Here is a 21046-nt window from a genome sequence, read left to right on the forward strand (position 1 = left end):
AAGATGATGTGGCAGTGCCACATCTCGGCCTCCGAGTGCCGCTGCTACAGGCTAAATGGTTTTTCGCTGCTTAAACGCCATCCTTTGTCGGCAGATGCAGCTGGGAGCCGCGTGCTGGAGCAGTCGGTGGGGGAGTGGCTGGAACACGTGGGATTTCCTCAGTATGAGAGCAAACTGGTGCTCAATGGCTTCGATGACCTGCGCTACATGGTGAGTGGCTTACGTGTGGAGATTGATTGGCACAGCGGGTTGGTCATTTTTTATATTTCTAATTCATAAAGGCTCAAAATATGATTAAAGGCTACGTTTTATCATTAAAAAAATGAGATTCTGTAATATTAAATTGCTGCAATAAAAAGTATAGTTGTATCATTTTAAACTAGTGCTGTTGAATGATTTCGATAATTGCGATTAATAGCATCCAAAATAGCATCCAAATGTTTACATAATATATATGTGTTTACTGTGTATATTTATTATGTATGTATAAATACAAACACATGTATATTTGTACTTGCATTTGCTTAACAAAAATATGTGTTACGTGTTTTGCATCAGGCTAGCTGAGAGTGAGTCATAGTGCTTGCATGTTGTTGGTCTTTTGTTGGATTTGACTGCTTCTACTGTCTTCATTTTTAAGTCGCTTTGGATAAAAGCATCCGCGAAATTACCAAAATGTAAATAAATATGCATACATACAGTATATATTTTGAAAGAATATACATGTATATATTTATATTAATATAACATATTTTATTATGCATTTAATATATAAACATAAACATGTTTTTCTTATGTGCATGCATGTGTGTGTGTTTATATATACATAACAAATATACACAGTACACACACATATGTTACGTAAACAAAACGTTTATTTTGTATGTGATTAATCGCAAATAATTGTTTGACAGCACTAATTTAAAAGTTTATTTTTAAATTAAAGTATAATTTCAGTGCTTCAGAATAAAGGGGAACATGACATTTTAAGCATTGCCTTGCATTTTGACATGCTGTAATTCATATAAAAATATTTTTCTACACTGCATTTTTATGACTACATGGAATATTTGTTTTCCATTTAAAACATTTAATTCATCACATTGACAGGTCTGTCTAAATAAACCACAAAGCAAAACAACTAAAATATTAAATAGATACTAATACATGTGTGTATTTACCTATTTGCATATGCATATAAATATATACAGCACACACATATATTTTTTATATGCATATGTGTGCATGCACGCATACATTCATAAGAGGTAATTGGTTACTGGTTTGAATATTCTTGCAATGCGCTAAGTGTCTGATGTTCACAAGTATGGATGTACCTTAAAGTGTGGCAGCAAACTCTCTGCTGTCACTTTTATGCAACGCTTTGTTCTTGTAAAGCAGAATCTAATGTGAATGTGCATACGTTCAGGGGAGTAACGTGATGGAAGATGAGGACCTTCAGGAAATTGGCATCACCGACCCAGGCCACAGAAAGAAAATCCTTCATGCAGCAAAAAGCCTCCCAAAGGTAGCGCCTTTCAGTCCCTAAATAGTATTTGGGCACCAAGTGTGAAACCAAGTGGCATTTATTTTTGAAAAGATAGCACACTTTTCAAGCACGCAGTCCACTTAAAATGACCTTGGGACCGGTTGGTGAAAAGTCATTGCAAATATATCTCAGAAAGTGAACTTCTGAAAAAGCATTTTGTTTGCACTAGGTTTTTTGTCATCTAATGCAATCGCATTCTGACATTAAAAGTGTTGCTTAAGTGTCCAAATGTCTCTCCTGGCTTCTCTGAGTGAATTATATATGCTATGCTATGCAATTTATTTTGAGACTGTGCTTTCCTCCTCCTTCAGGTGAAAGCTCTGGGCTGTGACGGCAGCACCTCTCTGTTCTCATGGCTGGAAACTCTGGGTCTTGGAGAGTATTTGCACAACTTCTTATCTAGCGGCTACCGCACCCTGGACTGCGTTAAGAACCTGTGGGAGCTTGAAATTGTTAACGTAAGTGTGCTTTTCATGCCGGTGTGTAGGCCTTTGTGTGATGTGTGTACGGCGATCTGATACACTCTCTATGCAGGTGTTGAAAATTGGCCTGCTTGGTCACAGAAAAAGAATCATCGCCTCAATCGCGGAGAGACCGTATGAGGAAGCGCCTTCAAAATCCAACCGCTTTTCCCAACTTAAGGTAATAGACACAATTAATTCCCAAAATGGATTTCAATGCATGATATTTAGATGTAAAAATAAATGTGTTTTACCTTGCTCGTGTGTATTAGATTCAGGACCTGTTGTCTCAAAATACGTCACCGCTCAGTTATATGGATCCGTACACCAGTCGCTCCATGGACATGTTGCTCCCATTGGGAGAATCGGGCAGAAAGAGCAGAGCGTTGGATCAGGATGGCAGTATTTCCCTTCGCTCCTTCGGTGAAAGGTCACGCTCACATGTAAGAACTTCTGTGACTGTGATCACTGTGATTATAATGACTCCTTTCAAGTAATGAATCACTGTGAAAACTGTAGCTCTACATTGCATAATAAAAAAAAGGCATAGTGTAATATTTTAAGTCTGTCTTTTTTCATTTTAGTTTTAGTAAAGTTTTAGTAATTTTGTTGTAATTTTTTTATTTTTTTCCTTTATCCTTTTTGTATTTTTTTGCATTTTTGTTTGATGTATTTTAGTACAATAAGATAAATTAAATCAAAATGCGAAATTAGGCGTACATTAAAAATATATATATATTTTTGATTATTTAAATGAACGTTTATTTTATTTCAGTTAATAAAAACTTTTTTGTGGTTTTAATTCTATAACCCTGATTCTTATGCAATTGTATTTTCTTAGAAATTAAGGTGATATGACATTTAAATATAAAAAGTAATCATTTAAAATTATAACGCTTTTGATATTTTAGCCAAATTAGTAAAAAATGTTACTTTATTCAACCTAAATAACAGAAAAATAAAAGTATTTATGTGCTTTTTTTTTATTTTACCTTTTTATTGTCAATTTTTACAAAAAATCTGTAAGATCAGTTTTTCTTTTAAACGTTTTCTGTTAAATGAAATGAGGATTTCCGTTCAGATTTTGTGGAATTTTTAATACTAAAAGTGAATTTTTCATGAAACATATTTAGCAAAATTTACTATTTATGTTTCCACATGCTCTCTAACAAATGAGCTAAAATGCTTACGAGGTCTTTGTGAAGAATTCATCCTCGTAGATGTTTGAATGCTGATGTGTGTTACCACGGGGCACGCTAACACATCTGAACACCACAGAACATGAATAATTCATGCCGCTTTTAAATAAGGCAATTTTTCAATAATTTAAACTCATTATGCTTTTAAATTTATGGAGGAACAATAATAAGATGCTGCAAAATACCATTAAATATAACTCCACTTTGAATATAAATATATAGTGTGTATATATATATATATATATATATATATATATATATTTGATGTGACTTTGACTTCTTGTTTTCCATTAGGACCGTCACGCAGATCGACATTCACGTCTAAATCTTCGTCCTTCCAGCCACTCTGCCACATACACCACAGTCTCCACCTGGCACCATCATCCTGACAAACTGATCACGGAGTCCTGCGTTTATGAGGCCAGAGTAAGTCTTTTCTATGAGGATTTGTTATTTACACACTTCACAATAGATTTATCAAATCTTATGCCACTGGGCTTCAGGCTTTTAACAAAGGGTTGTTATGATAGTAACTTTCTTCAGTCGCTCTCATGCACCCAAAAACTATCAAAGTAAAACGTTGTTTTCATGTTTGTGCTTTTATTACTGTTGTATATTTATTATGTATATATAATGTAAATACCAACACATGCATGTATATATTTACGAAAAATGTTATATTGATATATTAAGTATATTTATATATAGTATAAAATAAGAACATCATGTAAATATATGATATATGTACTGTGTACACCTATATGTGTGTGTTTGTTCATATATACATAATAAATGTACACTATACATATATTATGTAAACAAAAATGAATCACGATTATTCTTTTGGCAGCACTTTGTTTTTATCAGAGCAGTTTAAATGTGATTTAAGATTTATTTTGAAAAGGAATAATTCACCAATAAATGATCGTTTGCCGAAAATGCGTACATGATCTAGCCGTCCAATGTGGAGAATCTGCATGGGAGCAGATTTTGAGAATGTGGCATTCTGTCACTTCATCACCGTTGGATCCACTGCAGTGAATGGGTGCCGTCAGAATGAGAGCCCAAACAGCTGAATAAATATCACAAGTAATCCACAACACACCAGTCTGTCATTTAATATCTTGTGAAATGAAAAGATGCATGTTTGTAAGAAACAAATCAATCATTAAGGTGTTTTAACTTTAAACAGTCTTTTTTTTTTTTTTTTTACAAACATGCAGCTTCTTTGCTTCATAAGGCATTAAAAACCCCTGTTATGGGTTATGAAATGTTCATATATTGGTTTTGTGAGTCCCAAGCAACAGGTTGGCATGCATGCGAGGTCAAAAAGGATGCATTTTTTACCTTTTTGTAAAGGCTCCCAAACAATCCATTCAATCCAGCCCTTCGGTGATTGGTTGATTTCATTTAAATGCTAAAAAAAGACACCTAGTGGCAAAAAATTTATTTCCATTTTCATTCAGACCAAGGCAAAATATCCATAATACGGCACTTTATTTGTTGGACTGGACCGGTGTTTATATCCGCTGTTTGGACTCTTATTCTGACGGCACCCATTCAGTGCAGAGCATCCATTGATGTCATTTCTCCAAATCTGTTTCCATCTTGGATGGTCTGTTTCACTAAAACTGAATTTTTAAAAGAATAATGGAGAGAGATCAGGAAATGGACTCACAGGGCCTCTGCGAGCACTCTGTATGTCAGAGTTTGTGAACTAACCAGTACGGCTCAAACCCCGAAAGGATTTTCAAAAGGATTGTGACTCAGGTCATCAAGATCAAAACCAGAGTAAGACAGAGTCTAGATTTAAATAATAAAAGATCCATTAATGAGCACCGCATTAAAAATTTAAGTGCTCTTTTGAACGTCATTGTTATTTTTAAAATGTGAATCCTATAGGATGAAACCGAGAGAGGCAGTATTATGTGGCATAATAGCAATAGGTGTATTATATATTAATAACATTACAAAATATTTTAGTTTCAATTAATATTCTTTTTGTTTTCCACAATAATATAAAGGATATTAAGGAAATAAGGATCATGTGACACTGAAGACTGCAGTAATGATGCTGAAAATTCAGATTTGCATAAATGACGTTTTACAGTATATTAAGTTATTTTAAATTGTAATAATATTTCATAAAATCGCAATGTATTTTGTTTACATTTTAACATCTTCTGCTGAATATATATGCATTTCTGACCAAATATATTTTCCATTCTTCCTTATCCAGTATTTAGGGTCTGTGATCATCCGAGACCTGCGAGGAATTGAATCCACGCAGGAGGCCTGCGCTAGAATAAGGGTACATGTAGATATATATATATCATTTAATATGCTACTATTTAATGTCTTACAATTTTTGTTACATTTGCGCACAGATTTGTGAGCCTTTATCATTTTTAAATAAATTCTTGTTTTCTAATGTTTACCAGAAATCAAAGGATCACCGGAAAGGTCCCGTCATAATACTGAATATCACCTACAGAGGAGTTAAGTTTGTTGACGCAGCCACCAAGGTAAGAGCAACTGCTAATACATATTCCAACTAAAGTTAACAGTGGTTCGCCTCGCTGCAGAGAAGGAGAGCTAAACTCTTTCTTATGATTAGTTGTGTTTGCTAAGCACTCACTGTCAGAGTTAGAGATTTGTACGACAGTGACCCATCCTCTGCACTATTTGTGGCACAGGCATGAATGATAGATTATAGTTATATATGGTTACACAGCCCTGTATGGTTATGAATTAGTGAAGTGCTCATGTTTTTTGCGGATGTTTGAGAATTGTAATGGACTCGCTCAGTATTTTTATACTTTTGCAGGCAATGGTTGCAGAGCATGAGATCCAGAACATCTCTTGCGCAGCCCAGGATCCGGACGACCTTTGCACATTTGCATACATCACAAAAGATCTGAAGTCTGGCTATCACTTCTGCCACGTCTTCACCACAGTAGAAGTGGTGGGTGTTGTTTTTATCTAAGGTTGCTAATGGGGTGGAACATTTCCGGAAACATTTCATGGGAACTTAATCTGGGGAATTTTGGAAATATTCTAAGTAAGATTTTACGCAAATTTATGCCAATTAATTGGAAATTTGGGGACGTGCTGACATGCATGCAAACTAATACTCATCTTAAAAATTACATTTCTGACATTTTAATATAGTAATTTAATAGTAAGTAGAACTTGAACTAATTCTTTCATTGAGCAACACAAAAGCATGTGTTCTTTGATTAAATAAATACTGAAAAAGAACAGCATTTATTCAAAACAGCTATCTTTTTTTAAACTATATAAGTCTGTATGGTCACTTTTAATTAGTTTAACACATCCTTATTGAATAAAAAAATTCATTCCTTTAAAAAAAAAAAGAAAGAACTGCTGTCCCCAGTTTTAAATGATGGTGTATAGGTATGAAAGTTTTAAAAATATGCCATTCTGTGTTTTATGTTTTATATGTTTTATTCAAAGAATCCTGAAAATAAAAAATAAAAAAAAAAATCCAAAATTGATAAGAAATCAGCCTATTAGAATGATCTCTGAAGGATCATGTGATACTGAAGGCTGGGGAAATGATACTGAAAATTCAGTTTGCATCATAGAAATACATTTTAAAATTATTTAAAGTTATTTAAAATTATAATATTTAACAATATTACTGTTTTGTATTTTAGGTCAAATGGATGCAGGATTGATTAGAATAAGAGACTTCTTTCCAAAACATTAAAAACAATAACGTGTCCAATCTTTTAAACAGTACTGTGCTTCTATATGAGACAGTAATATTATAAAGTGTTAATGAAATAGTGCTAACTAGCCTACATCTGATTTACTAGCTAGCTAGCTACTGTATAAACACATTTTGGTCAGTTAAACAGAGCTGAGCCTATAGTGTAGTATAGTTTTCTCTGCCACTTTTTGTAGCCTTATTATAAACACATATTGTAATAATTATTTAATGGCTGTTCCCTGTACAGACACAGACCTATGAGATCATCCTGACGCTGGGACAGGCGTTTGAGGTAGCCTATCAGATGGCTCTCCAGGCACAGAAGTCCCGTCGTCACAGTTCATATGCTGGCCCAGCCTCCGAAAACATAGAACCCAAGACCAACAGGCCCACCTCACAGTCCCGCAACAGCATGCGCCGCTCCACTGTGAGTATGACTTCAGCACATGCTATCTGATAGTATAGTATCATGAATATATTGTTAACATATTTTTGATCGCCTCAGAAAACAGTGTTCACAGTATTGCACTTACAATGGATGTGTATAGGCTTTAAAGCAGAAATGTGCAGCTTATTTAATTTTTTTAAAACAAGATTCTTCTGAATCTGTACAAAACTTTTATTTGAGTTCTAAAGTTGTCTAAATAGTACATATAGTGGTGGGATGTAGTTTGGTTTACGCAAAACTCCCATCTTGGTATCATTGTGCATATTGTGTTAAAGTTACTGGTACATTAAAGGCTTTTTTACTTTATAAACCTTGTGTATTTTCTAAAGTTTATTGCAGTATATCATTCTCCACTTTGAGTGCATCACTGTAAACGTGATTTTTGCTTGCTTATACAAACTGCGGGACGAGTCAAAATCATTCTGCATGTTAATCAACAGCTTGCCACAGATGCTTCACATAAAACGTAAAAAAAACAACACTAAAATAATTAAAATATCCTGAATCGACTTTAATTAGAGTAAATGTCATATTTAATGGCTGGGAAGGTATAACTGATTCACAGTTTCTTAAGGTTTTTCCTAAATGCCTTAAGGTCCCTGGTCACAGATTGTTCTCTTTCACTTCAACGCTGCGTAGATGATGCAGTGAGAACATCCCTGGTGTGATGATTGTCTGAAGCCCATATAGAATCACGCCAATTTATTGGCTGATGGCTCGAAGTCCCAGTTACGTAGTACATGGATGACCTGCGACATCTTAGCTCTCCGATTTTCCTCTCTTCAGAAGTGCTTCTCACAGTTTTTCTGACCTTTTTTTCATTGCTGTTTTTCCACTTCGGTGACAGCATTCAATAGAAGTTATCTCCTGATATCTGTTGTTGCCAACTGCTGTGCTCTCATCTCATCGCAAGCAACGATGGGCACAGGAAGTGCATCAGATGTATGGGCATTGCCCATACAAGCATACTTTTGGCATTTCTTCTTATAAGTACTGCAAGAATTTTATCCCTAAGACCATGTGCGCTAGACTCACAGTCTTTGATAGCGAATCTGCTGTTCACTCCCGTCAAGCCTTTCTGGAGGCCACCTCCCTCTGTGAAGCCATGGCCTGGAGTTCGGACGTTGAGCCAATTGAGGATGAGCAGTTCCTGCTTTTTCTTCCCAAGTTTTGGTGCATAGATCCTCCAGTGTTATTTTCTCACAACTGTCCTGTGTCCACCCTGGAAGCACAGGAAACTGTTTCTTTTGGTATGGAGGACATTTAGTTTACTGTGGTCTCCAACTCTGAGGATTTTGGAGCTGGTTCATCTGATTGTCTCCAACCTAGTGGCCAGGAGACATGGCCTTTCCCAGTCTATGCTGAGCTGGTGGATGTGTTGGCACGATCTACTGAGAAGCTGTGCCTGGATTAGAAGCTCCCCTTCTTTCCCAACCTGCATCAGGAAATTTTTTGAGGTCTTGGAAACTGCCTTTCCCCTCTTGTCTCACTAATGCGGAGGCCGCTAACTTCACCAACCTCGTTGGTTCTGTGGAGCAGGGTTAAGCTGCGGTTACGGCAGTAGACGACATGCTTACTGCCCCCTCGTGGAAGTCCTGCCCTCTCCTCCTGTCTAAGCTTTGTAGGACTTAATGAAAGAGCGCAGACATGGCCTCTGTTCTGCAGCAAAAAGTCTCCTCCCTTTTTTAGAAGAGGCAATAGAGGAGGTCCTCTCTTCAGGTCTAAATCACAGCTTCTTCAGCCAGTATTTTCTTGTCCCGAAGTGGGATGCGATCTACGCAAACTGAATTATTCCCTCTACAGAGGAAAGAGGATGCTGACATTCATTTTTGCACAGGTCCAGGAAGGGGACTGGTTTGTCTGTGTCAACTTAAAGGATGCTTACTTCCACATGTAGGTTGTTCAGAGACACAGTAAGTTTCTCAGGTTTGCCTTTGGAAGAAATGCATGCCAATGCAAAGTTCTCCCTTTTGGGCCCCAAGGACATTCACCAAATGTTTCTGGATGCTGCTCTGGCTCCACTGAGGCTCCAGGGGATCTGGCTCTTCTTCTCCACCTTTGTGCGCATAGCCTCCGGCTAAATGGCTAGAAGAGCGTGCCTACTATTCTTGGGCGTCAGTCTCGATGAAGGCCCATCTGGCTCCCACTCGGATTGAGAGAATTGTATCGTGTCTGACCCAGTTCATGCTAGGTCGTCATGTATCAGTGGTTTGTCGCAGACTACTAAGCCTCATGGCAGCATCTTTCCTGGTTCTTAATTTGGGGCTGCCTCATCTAAGGCCATTTCTGTGGTGAGTGAAGTCCCTGAATGTTCATCCATCCGCCTGCTGAGAGTGCTGAGCTCTTGTCTCAGAGCTCTTTTAGTATGATGAAGCCTCAGTTTCCTCCAGAGAGGGTTGATGATGGGGGTAGTTTGTTATCGCCAGATGATCATGACAGATTCTTCTCTCTCAGGATGGGGGGCCACTTTATGGAGGCTCAGATTTGGGAAAGATTTGGTGCGGCAGAAGTGAACCTCTTTGCATCTCGAGAGTCGACCCAATGCCTCCTTTGGATCTCCCTTTCTCTTCCAGCTCCTCTAGGGATAGATGTGCCAGTGCATCCTTGGCCAGACATCAAGTTATATGCTTTTCCTAAAGTCAGACTCAACCCAGTTATCTTATACAGAGTGAGGATGTGCTGTGTTTGCCTCCTATTAGTGGCCCTGTTCTGGCCGTCCCAGATGGTTCTCAGAGTTAGTCTCCCATCTGGAGGGTGATCCATGGGAGATTCCAGTCAGGAGAGACCCGCTGTGTCGGCTACAGGGAAGAATTTGGCACCCAGCAGTTGACCTTTCAGATGGTGTCCGGGAGGTCATCAACTGTGCCAGGGCCCCCAACAGGAAGTTCCATTCTAATCAAAAGTCCTGGTGCTTAAATCATGTAGTGAACCCAGTTTGCTCCTAGTCTGGTAAAAGCATTCTTGAGGCCCAGACCTGGTTATCTCCTCAAAGCCCTTACTACTGCTTTTCGCTCACAGCTGGTGGTTTTGCAGGTCTTTTCTCCTCGTCCTTTGGGTGAAGGTGGTAACCTTTATTTGTTATGCCCAATTGGAGCTTTGAAGATATATGTGAAGCATCACAATCAGTGATGCCTAAGTCTTCACAGATGCTGGTATGCTTTGGTGTAGGCCGCACTAAAACATACCATTTCCCACTGGGTTAGAGAAGCTATTTAGACGGCTTATGAGGTGCACGGACTGCCTTCACCTCTAGACATCAGCGCTCATTCTACCAGGGGGGTGGTTCCCTTAGTTGCCTTGTTTATGGGAGTTCCTGTGGAAGACATCTGTATAGTAGCAGGCTGATCCTTTGAGTTTAAGTAGGCTTTGCTATATATTCTGTTGTTAAAAACAGGTCAATGTGTTAGCTTGGCGTGTGTTGTATATAATTCCCACTGCATCAGCTATGCAGAGTTGAAGTGAACCTATGAAAGAGAGTGTCTTAGGTTACTTATGTAACCCATGTTCTCTGAGTAAGGAACGAGACACTGTGTCCGCTGCCAAGCTCCCCTCGCTGTTGTCTTGCTTCTTTCACAGGAAAATGTGAGAGTTGAGCAGGTGCAGGTACGAGCGTGGATTGAGGTCATCCACAAACTACATAAGGCCCGGCTTCGCACCATCAGCCAAAAATTCTGTTGCAGCTTCCTTGGCATTTGTATCAGTTTAAATATGGCATCCACTCTAATGAAAGTATTACATTTGGGTATTTTTGAGTCAGTTTTGACACAATATAAACACAGCACACACTTTGTTCTTGTTTGTGTCCGGTTTAATGTGGGATTGATTTTAAGTTGCTAAATTTTTGTGTTATTTTGTTTCAACTTAAAATGAATTACTGGGTCATTTCTATTCTGCAATACCTTTTGAACTTTTGCTTGTGTTTATGTAAAAGAATATAGCAGATGTTCAGAGATATGTTTTGGTCAAGCCCAAACTTAAATATGATTAGATTATTATCAGTATTGCAAGATAATAAGCATTACTGTGTAAATAAAGAGCTAAAGTTATCCAGTGTTGATCAAGGAATTGATAGTTAGCTTATCAGACGAAGTCAACAAAAGGAAAAGATTAATTTTGTTACATTTTAAGCAAATTTTGAGATTCTGATGTTGTTCAATCATAATTTGTCATATTTTATTGATTGATTTAGAGCAAGAGTGCACAATCCTGCTCCTGGCGATTGACTGTCCTGCAAAGTTTAGCTCCAGTTCTAATCAAACACACCTGAAGCGACCAATTAAGGTCTTCAGGATCGCTTGAAAATTAAAAGCAGGATTAAAAGCAGGTGTATGTGGTGAGTACAGGTGAGTTGGAGCTAAACTTTGCAGGATAGTCGAGTGCCAGGATCAAGGTTGGGCACCAAAAACGAACTTTATTCCCAATGAAGAATGTTTTTGGAATATGTTTCCATGTTATAAGTGCTGGATGAAAAATATAAGCTAAAACCAAGTTAGCGAAACCATTTAAAATTCACCTTCATTTTGATAAAAGATTGTATGATTTCCATCTTCAATACTGTTTGCCAAACTGTTATTCTCTTGTTTATTGTACTGCATTATAGCAATGACCCACATGATCCATGGAACAGGTCTAACTATGTCAAGATTCTCCAGTCCCGTTATATTTTTCATGTCTTATATTACTTTATTTTGTCGCGGAAGCTTGTAATCTGTGTCTCTGTGCTTCTGCCCGGTCCTCCTTCCCAGGGTGCACCTGTGCTTGAATGCCGCTGCTGTTACTGTCACACGTGCTCCGCCCACCGCCCCTCCTACCTCCCGCTGCCCTCTATCAGCCCTGGAGTTCAGGTTCTGCTCTCTCTTTCTCTCTCTCTCTCTCCCTCACATTCTCCAGCACTCTTCTACCTGCTACGTCTCTGGCTTTCTCTTCCCTGCCACTTATTCACTTTACTAATTTTCCTGTTATGTTTCCAGTTTTCACTGTTATCCACCTATTTTTTCCCCCCCATGTACATTTTTGGTTGACACTAGCAACAGGTCACAACTTTAAAACTGTGGTATAAGTAAAATCATTTAAAATCAAGATGATTTAAACGTTGCAATCATGTACAAAATTCAAGGATGAGGGTATGTTGTGTCAGTGGCAAATTCTTGTTTTGGCCTGAGGATGTTCTCAATATGTGAACAGAGTAAGGTTTGTTTTAAAAAAAAAAATGTCATGAAACTTATCAAAAACCTACCTGTCCAGGTGATATTTCACTCAAGAGTCAAAAGAAAATAAGACATTATGTTTTGATTTAAGAAAATTATTATTAAATGATTTAATTGTTTTGCTTTGTGACATTTTGATGACAATTAAGAACTTACAACATGGCAATATATTACTCCTATTACTGTGTGTGTGTTTGTGTGTGTGTGTTTATAATATGCATATTTATTTATACATGTATAGATAAAATATATGTGCGTGCATGCATATAAACACACACACACAAACATACATGCATAATGATAGATACAGTTAGGCAATATATAATTTAAATAGGTTTTAATTATTTTTATTGTTTTTAGGTTTTTTCATATTTATAGTTAATTCTGGTGAATATTGCTTAATCTCGAATACAATACAGTACAAAATAAAACACCCATATGCATTATTATGGTAATTTTGTGCATAATTGTCTTGTAAAAATGTTACAGTGCAAAACATAGACTCATTTTTAAGGTTTGCAAAATCTAATTTCTGAAGGGATTTTGAAATGTGACCCAGACATGTTTTCAGTTGATTTATTCTGTAGATGTACTTCACAGATCTCTACAATTTTTAATTGGGTTTACCACGTCTTTTATAATTATTAGAAAGTAAAGGGAAATGAAAAGTTTGCGTCGCCTAACAATGTCATTGAGAGGACTTTTCAAAAACAAAGTATTGCGTTTTGAGCAATACTTAACATGTTGAGCCAGCAACATTGGAGACTATTATCTTACATTTACACCTTTTTATTATCAAACTCAAAATCGTCCCTTTTTTTGAAAACAACTTGAAATGACAGTATCAGGCGACCTTCTTAAAAGACACTACTCTAGGGATTTTGTGCGCAAATTGAATTTAAGAGTCCATTTGCAAGAACGTTTGTCTGTTAACTAGCAGCTAAAACGAACATCTGTTTGCATATAAACGCTCAGCATCAGGTTCAGATATCAGTGTTGTTGTGTCTATACCTACGGTGATTTCTCCTACATGGTGTTCACCCTCAACGGCCATCTCCTCACTTTTGTGAATTGTGGGTTTCCGTTGGCTGCCATTCTCTCCTGCAGTCTCACTCCTCGCTCCTACTTCTCCGGCAGATCGACCCTCTGGAGCCGGAAACGGACCTGCAGTCCCTGGGCAGCACCAGTTGGCTCTTCGAACCGCGGGAATCCTCCAGACCTTCGAGTAGCACCAAGTATGAGACCACCATATTTTGAAGCAGGGCACGGCCCTTGTCCAATCCCGCCTGCTGCCCCATTTCAACCCCATGCCCCATAAACTCGAGTGCCCCGTGCCTTCTCACTGTGATTTGTAGCCTTCCTCAGGGCAAGACTACTTCCCACTCCAGTCCCGACCCCGGCCCTTGCCTGCATTGCCCTCTCGGAGAGCCGTACGCCTCCACCTTCCTTCTTTTTGTCGTCTTGACCAATGAGCGCTTTCTGGAATCCTTGGATTTGCCGTATAACCAGCCTCCTCAAACTCTTCCGTCATGGTCCGAAATCACCTCTTGAAAGCTTCCCTTATTTTATTACGCTGAATGTTTACGGTTCGGTCCCTCGTATCTGAGGGTTCTCTATCACAAAACCTCCAAACTTGATGCGCCGAGTAGCACTCGGACACTTGTAGCATTTCTACATCTCCTCATCCGGACGGACACGTTGGCGGACCTTTATTAGAAATTCGTAGATCCACGAACTCTGACTGAAACAGCAATACTAGTACTGTTTTTCAAGTTTACGTACATTCACGGTCATGAATGCAGCATAACACAGTTTCCCATCGGCGCTCCTCGAACCCTGTAGCACTAGATCACTTTTTTCCCCCCCGTAGTCGGACCCACGTTACCCCCACCCCCAGCAGTTCTTCAGTTTTTCAAAAGAGTTGGGTCTGTAATCTCGATTCACATCCAGTGCTTCCTTTTGTCTTACCAGGCATCTGCAGCTCTGAGGCCCTCGGAAGAAAGACTATGCCTGTTTAGAGCGTTTAGAGGTTGGGATTTGAAATGCAATACAGTTTTACTGGGAAGAGTAGAATACAGCCCAGAGAAAGTGGAATAACCAAGGCAACATTCCTATTCTGTTTTCTTGTTGGAATTTAATTGACTTTTTGTCTAATAAGGAAATCCATTTTGTTTCGTAAAGTTCTATATTTGTAACTTTACATTGTTAACATCACATGATAAGTGTGTGTATAACCTCTATGTTCTTTTTGTGATTGATGATTTGTTCTGTAAAATTAGTTCCCTCTGAGATTTCCACCACAAAGTCATTTGCAGAAAAATGAGACAGGATATTTTCGTAGACATAATAATAGTAAATGTTACTATTTTGAATTGCAAAAGAATTCCCACGGTGACAATTATCTTTAGAGAGAAGATAATGAAGCCAAGAAAAGAAAAAGCACTAAGGCTAGAGACAGAAAAAAAAAGAAGCTCCAAACAGCCTTACGCATTTTGTGACATATACTGAACGTTTGAAAAAACACTGTAAGTTTGCACCACTTTGTTTATTTACTCAAAAAAACAAAATAGAGAAGAATAAGAAAAACGTTATTTTAATGTATTAGATGCTAGAAATCTGGTCTTTTACATTCTTGACGGTTTATGTTTTGTCTTGTTTCATGTGCCACGTTCACACTGCGGTTAAATACGATTCCCCCAAACAACTGTGTTTTTAAATCAGATTTATGCATGGAGCATTCAAAAGTTAATTGAAAATTTTAATTATATCATAATAAGTTTATTTTTTCTGTCAGACATGAAAGATATTATGAAGAATGTTGGGAACCAGACAAGTTGCTAGAAACCATAGTATAAAAAAAACCTGCTGGTTACTGTTTGGTTACCGGTATTCTTCAAGATATGTATTATGTCCAAACTCTAACGAGTGAACTGTCCCTTTAAATATCGATAGCCGCTTTTATTGAATTTGCGTAGCATGCACGCGCACCGTTACGGAAGTGACGCACTGAGGTATGTGTCTTGATTTGCTCGCAAATTTCTGTAGCTTTTCCTGACAATTATCGGTTACGTAAGCTTTTGGTCGCCTGTGTTTCTTTATTCAGAAATATCGGCGTCGATGTTTGTGGTTTATGACCGCTGTCCCTGTAGCGAAACTTTCGCAACGGTCGCTAACCGTCAGCCATTTTTGGTTTTAGACTCGCACACACACAGAGCGATAATTTGGGCGATTAATTTCTTATTTATGCGCTGTCGTGTTTCCAAATCGTTGCAGTGTGAACCTGGCTGTATGTGTGTGTGGAAAAGACTGTTCACTTTCGTTTGATTCTGGCTGTTAATCACTTCTGAACTGCACTTGTCTCTCACGTCCGGTTTTATGGCGTAATCTGTTAAAAGTTGTGGTAATTTCTTTGTGACTGTGTTGCACATTCTCAACTTCCAGACATCACAATCATCCTCACTCATTAACAACCATGGTTTGCCATTGTTTTGTCTCATTTCCTAACTCAAAATCGCCAAAGAGGCTAACACGAGATCCATTTCGCTCATGCGTCATATCCTGTAAACGTGAGCTTTGTGTATTTTTTGACACTTCTTTGAAATGCCATTTTTTAATATTTCAGATTTAATTAGCAGTCCTGTCTGGGCTCTGACAACTTGATTGGGATTTTAGAGCGTTCCCATTTCTGAATTCCAATATATTTTTCCTTGTGTAGCTGACTCCACCTTTCAAGTTTCCGGACACCAAGGTGTGAATTGAAGGGGACTCAGGTGAAACTTTATGTGTGAGTCCAAATGAGGAAGAAGTTGAGTGAGTATGCGAGAGAGAAAGAGAAATACAAAATTAGCACTTAACTGCCGTACCAAACGGACTGTCCAAAGTTGCTCCTACTGCAAAAATAAACTTGAATACGGACGTTACCCAGCCGATAAACTGATTTGCTGGTGATGTGGAAGCGGATGTAACACATTATATAATAAAATATGAATCAGCATGATATTCAAATTGACTGAATCTCACAAAGCAATGTCGTTTCACCCCAAAATCAAAAGATTTTTTTTTTTGCATAAAGCCAATGAAGCCTATTTTCAGGACTATTAAGACATTATCATCTAGACACATTTTTGCACAATAAATGTATTAAAATCTTCATTAATTAAAAGCAGTACAGCTAAGATGTAGACTAACTGTGCCGTTTTCCAAATATGATAAGAACATTGATGTCTAATTTGCTTAATTGTCATGAAAAATGTGCCGATGCACGGTCTTAAAAATAGGTTTTGTTCGCTTATTTTGTTTTGGGGTGAAAGATGAACATTTTCAAGTTTTTCCCTTGAGATTCACTCATATCTTTAAAGGCAAGCAGTAATCTCTGGAAAACTGGACTTCTCTTTCCTGAGCACTGTGTAAACATTGTGCATTTTAGCGTTCAATGTTTCCTCAAACTGTGGTTTATTTTCATACGGAGGACTTTGCGAGCGACGTTGGCAGATTATACCTAAAAAAAATGAGAAGTTTTGGACTGCTTGTTGAAGATTTGCCGCATTTAAAACAAAATGGGTTCAAATGCGGACCCGAGATGGAAACGTTACTGTTGAGATGAAGTGCTTCGATGTAAATCAGCAAAAATATTTTTACCTGTATGTGAAGAATCCAGCTAAATTGAAATGGAATCAGTGGTTGATGCAATGATCTTACTGTGAAATAGCAAAGATGTAGCATATTTAGGCTATTGATTTGCCATATGAAAACAAAGAGCTGAATCGTCACTTTATGGCCACCTATCACAAAGCCTAGTTGTCTAGCATCACGACGAGCGTTTTTTTTTTTTATAGTTAGCAGGTTCTTTGACATAATGGAAAAAAATGGGCACGTATGCTGCAGCAGAACAGAATGGTTTACAGAAAATGAGAGAAAAAAAAAAGAAGAAAAGATGCAAACCCCTCAGGCAACACATGTCCCTCGCTTTCTCTTTGAATTCACTTGAATTTCTTTTGAACGTCACATAATTTGAGCAAATATTGACAAACGATTCAACACCAATTACGTTAGCATCCTCTTTTTCTTCCCGGTTGGGAAGAGTATGAGGACGTCAGAAACATACCAGGATCAGGGCAGAACGCTTGCACTTGACAACACAAGATAAAATACCACTGTTGGCCTAAGTAGAAGGTAAAGTAACTACGATTAAAAGATGTCTAATAAATGTACTTTTTGTCCTGAATGTTCATACTATTCTGTATGTTCATTCCATTTACTTAAGGAACAATCATTATACTATCTCAATGCCATTGAACTAATAAATTCAATAGAATTTTTGCTCTATGTTTTTGTCTTGTGTTTAAATGTCACTCGGTTCGATTGTATTTTAGCATATTTTATGAAGTACACAAACAGCTGGCTTTGATTATATTGCTCGAGTGCTTAAAATGCATTTTAAAATGTTACCCAAGCAGACCAAATCAAAACATAACAGAATTTTTTTTTTTTTTACTTTATTTTCTCAAAAAACTTGGAAAAAACAAAAAGCTGAAAATCATCCCAACAGTAAATTAAAAAAACGTAATAAATTCACATCCGACACAAACCCATTACGCAACACCCTCTGGTCTGTCATAAATATGAAATGAAAGCCAATGGAAGGTTCGTTAGATTTTACAAAAATTTGTGGTAATCTGAGTCACTCGAGCGGACCGCGGACATTAGTCATCATAAAACACAAATGGGTGATAAAACTCTTAGATCGACTGTAAAACCAGTGTAGATATTTGGCCGAGTCATCTGTGGCACCGTAGCTTTACCGATCAGGTCGCACCATACCGGGTCTAACGGCCGGCATCATTGGCCGAGTGGGAGGTCGCATCATGTGTGGCCCAGGCATCATTTGCATAGGCCCGCCCATCGGTGGCCGCATACCTGGACCTGAAAGAAAGCCAGATGGATGTGACGGTCAATTCATTAATAGAAAGCCCGGACATTAACTTATTCAGATAAAGGGGTTTACCTGGTCCTCCGGGCATCATGCCGTGAGGAGGGGGACCCATCATGGGGATCATGGGAGGACCACCCATGGGTGGAGCTGGTAACATGCCCGGCCTCGGAGGTCCACCTGCACCGAAAAACACGTTATTCCTTATAAATGATATGCTAGTGATATAATGTAATCAAATCATTAAGTCTCAATTTATTGGTTTTTCAATAATTGACAGGAAGAGAACAGGGTGGTTGAAGTAATACATCTCACAATTTCTGAATTGAAAACGTTTTTCCCAAAAATGAATCAATCATGATTTACTCGCACTCGAGTAGTTCCAAATCAGTATGAATTTTGTTCGGCTGAACACAAAGGAAGAAATTTTGAATAAAGTTTGCAATCAGGCCGTTTTGGGTCAACAAACAAAATGTCTTCCTTCGTGTTCAGCAGATTCGTGGGTGAGTAAATGATAGGGTTTTCTACTTTTGGGTGAATTATTCCTTTAATTGAGTTAACATTGTGTTAAGGCAAGACGCTGCAGTTCACTAAACCTCCCAAACTAACTAATCACCAGTCCATTCACATACTTTTGAAAATTGTAATGTCTAAATATGCAGTTTTAATATGGAAAATATGAATATGAACACCAAATTAATTCTTGTTCAGATTTTTTTTTTTGTAAAATGTAAAAGACAAATCAGCATGTTTCCAGGAATAAAGGTTATATAAATCTCGCTTAAAAAACGTTTTTGTAAGTTCTACTGAAGTGGAGTTATAAACTCATTGAGAAAACAGCCTTTAAAGATGTGCCCTCTAATTGAACTACAAATAGAAAACTGGTTAAATGCGTATATTGGAAGTTTTCCTTCTACTAGTTTCAAGGACGACATTACGGAAGTAAAACAGCTCAAAATCTCAAAAGACCAATGCATGAAAACAACGCTTTCCCCTGTAGTCTCGCCATAAATTAGCATAAAGTTCACTCAGAAATTGTTTATACGCTTTGTAGCTGCCATGAAAGGAAGTGAACATTTGAGAGCTTTGAAACGTACTGATATTTGGATGCGGCAGCAGAGACCCGCCAGGTGGAGGGGCTCCTGGGAACGGGGTGGGCGGGATTTTACCCTGCTGGAAAGCAGCCGCTGAAACAGAACATAATGACTCTTAGACTGGAAAACTTATGAAGATATAAGTCAAAACAGTTTGTATAAAGTATGCAGTTTATGTATGCATATTGGGAAGCTTGTTTCTGATATACATGTCAAATATATAGTCAGAAATGCTCAAAATTACAAGTTCACGTCTCAATTTTGACTTCCTCAGAATTGCAATATACAAAGTTTAAGTTCTCACAATATCAGGATTGTTAATAATATCTGAATGTGAATTAATTAAATGTGGTAGAAACATTTATACAGATCAGCCGTAAGGTCTTCACATGGAACTCACTGGTTTTGTCGATGAGATTCTGAGCCTGCTCCTCCATCCATTTCTGATAATAATCTTTCACGTTTTCTTTATGTTTTCGTCCGCTGCAGTGTGTCTTTCTGACCGATGGCTGCAGAGATTAAACAAATAATAATAATAATGTCTGATAATAATGTCATGTTAAACGGGTCAGATTAAGGTTTTAGTAAAAGTGGTCATCTTACCGAATCGTGCGTCAGGTATGTGTCACAATAATCACAATAAAACCTGAAAAATACAAAAAAAACACTAGTGTTAGACAAAAACAGCCCGCCTTCGCATAGAAATACAGCGATGGTACGTATAATAAGTACTGCCACTTATAATTAACCTAAAGTGCCGTGATTTTGTACTATAGCCTTCGTTCTGGCTTCATATAAAAAGCACGGTGTGACCATGGCATTGAATTAATTCATTATGTATTTACACGCTACTCTTTTGTTCGTGTTGTTCTCGCACAATTTGTACTAAAAACTTATTCCTGCAGTAAACGTGGCATTTAAAGTAACGAGCTGCATATAAAAATGGCAAACCGACCAATACGGTAAATGTAAAAGCTAACCCATTTAAACACCGAATTAGCAAAAGCGCTACTAGCTCTCGTCTGAGAAACGCGGCTGTGTTTGTAATGTGGTTTTCTAACATGCCTATAGATACAACAGATCTACTAACGAACCATTCACGACTTAAACGCGTTGGTATATTTTGCACGTATCGCATAAACGTATAAAACGGACATAAAGAGACACTCACTTCGGCATCTTCACAGCGGAGCGGCGCGGGGCGAAAACCACCGGAAGTAGAATCTGAGAACGCTTTTACGTCTTTGTTTGGGTTTGAAGCTCGCGCTCGCGCCCCGGCGCCACCCCGCGTTCGGGAGGGAACCCGGCTCCGTTTACCGCCGCACGCACGCGGTCGCATTTGACCCCAATATCAAAACGCATTTGCGTTTTTTCAAATTTGTTATGGTGACGCATTTCCTCAAACATATTTACATGTAATACA

The 21046-nt window shown here is 38.1% G+C and overlaps 2 protein-coding genes across 6 annotated transcripts in view; one reads left to right on the forward strand and one right to left on the reverse strand.

Annotated features, from left to right (window-relative positions):
• Positions 1-17925, forward strand: part of anks1ab (ankyrin repeat and sterile alpha motif domain containing 1Ab) — a 32248-nt gene extending 14323 nt beyond the window's left edge. Inside the window, exons 3-14 of one of the 5 annotated variants that reach the window (XM_043241870.1) lie at positions 95-210; positions 1430-1528; positions 1861-2007; positions 2084-2191; positions 2283-2453; positions 3504-3635; positions 5449-5520; positions 5651-5734; positions 6037-6174; positions 7193-7372; positions 12139-12237; positions 13738-17925. In XM_043241870.1, coding sequence (XP_043097805.1) covers positions 95-210; positions 1430-1528; positions 1861-2007; positions 2084-2191; positions 2283-2453; positions 3504-3635; positions 5449-5520; positions 5651-5734; positions 6037-6174; positions 7193-7372; positions 12139-12237; positions 13738-13857 — 1466 coding nt within the window. In that variant the 3' untranslated portion in view covers positions 13858-17925. Of the gene's footprint in view, positions 1-94; positions 211-1429; positions 1529-1860; positions 2008-2083; positions 2192-2282; positions 2454-3503; positions 3636-5448; positions 5521-5650; positions 5735-6036; positions 6175-7192; positions 7373-12138 lie in introns of all 5 variants that reach the window. The other 4 variants (XM_043241871.1, XM_043241869.1, XM_043241872.1 and 1 more) reach the window with 4 other exon arrangements.
• A 168-nt stretch (positions 17926-18093) lies between these two features.
• On the reverse strand, positions 18094-20879 carry snrpc (small nuclear ribonucleoprotein polypeptide C). The gene is made up of 6 exons (XM_043241875.1): positions 20795-20879; positions 20227-20269; positions 20024-20132; positions 19627-19716; positions 18605-18709; positions 18094-18522 (listed from the first exon to the last, which is right to left on the reverse strand). Exons 1-6 carry the CDS (start codon positions 20800-20802, stop codon positions 18398-18400), a joined length of 480 nt encoding a protein of 159 aa, XP_043097810.1. The 5' UTR covers positions 20803-20879; the 3' UTR covers positions 18094-18397.
• Positions 20880-21046: the final 167 nt, after the last annotated feature.

The sequence above is a fragment of the Puntigrus tetrazona genome, chromosome 6, assembly GCF_018831695.1.
Source record: "Puntigrus tetrazona isolate hp1 chromosome 6, ASM1883169v1, whole genome shotgun sequence".
In the NCBI taxonomy this organism is placed as follows: domain Eukaryota; kingdom Metazoa; phylum Chordata; class Actinopteri; order Cypriniformes; family Cyprinidae; genus Puntigrus; species Puntigrus tetrazona.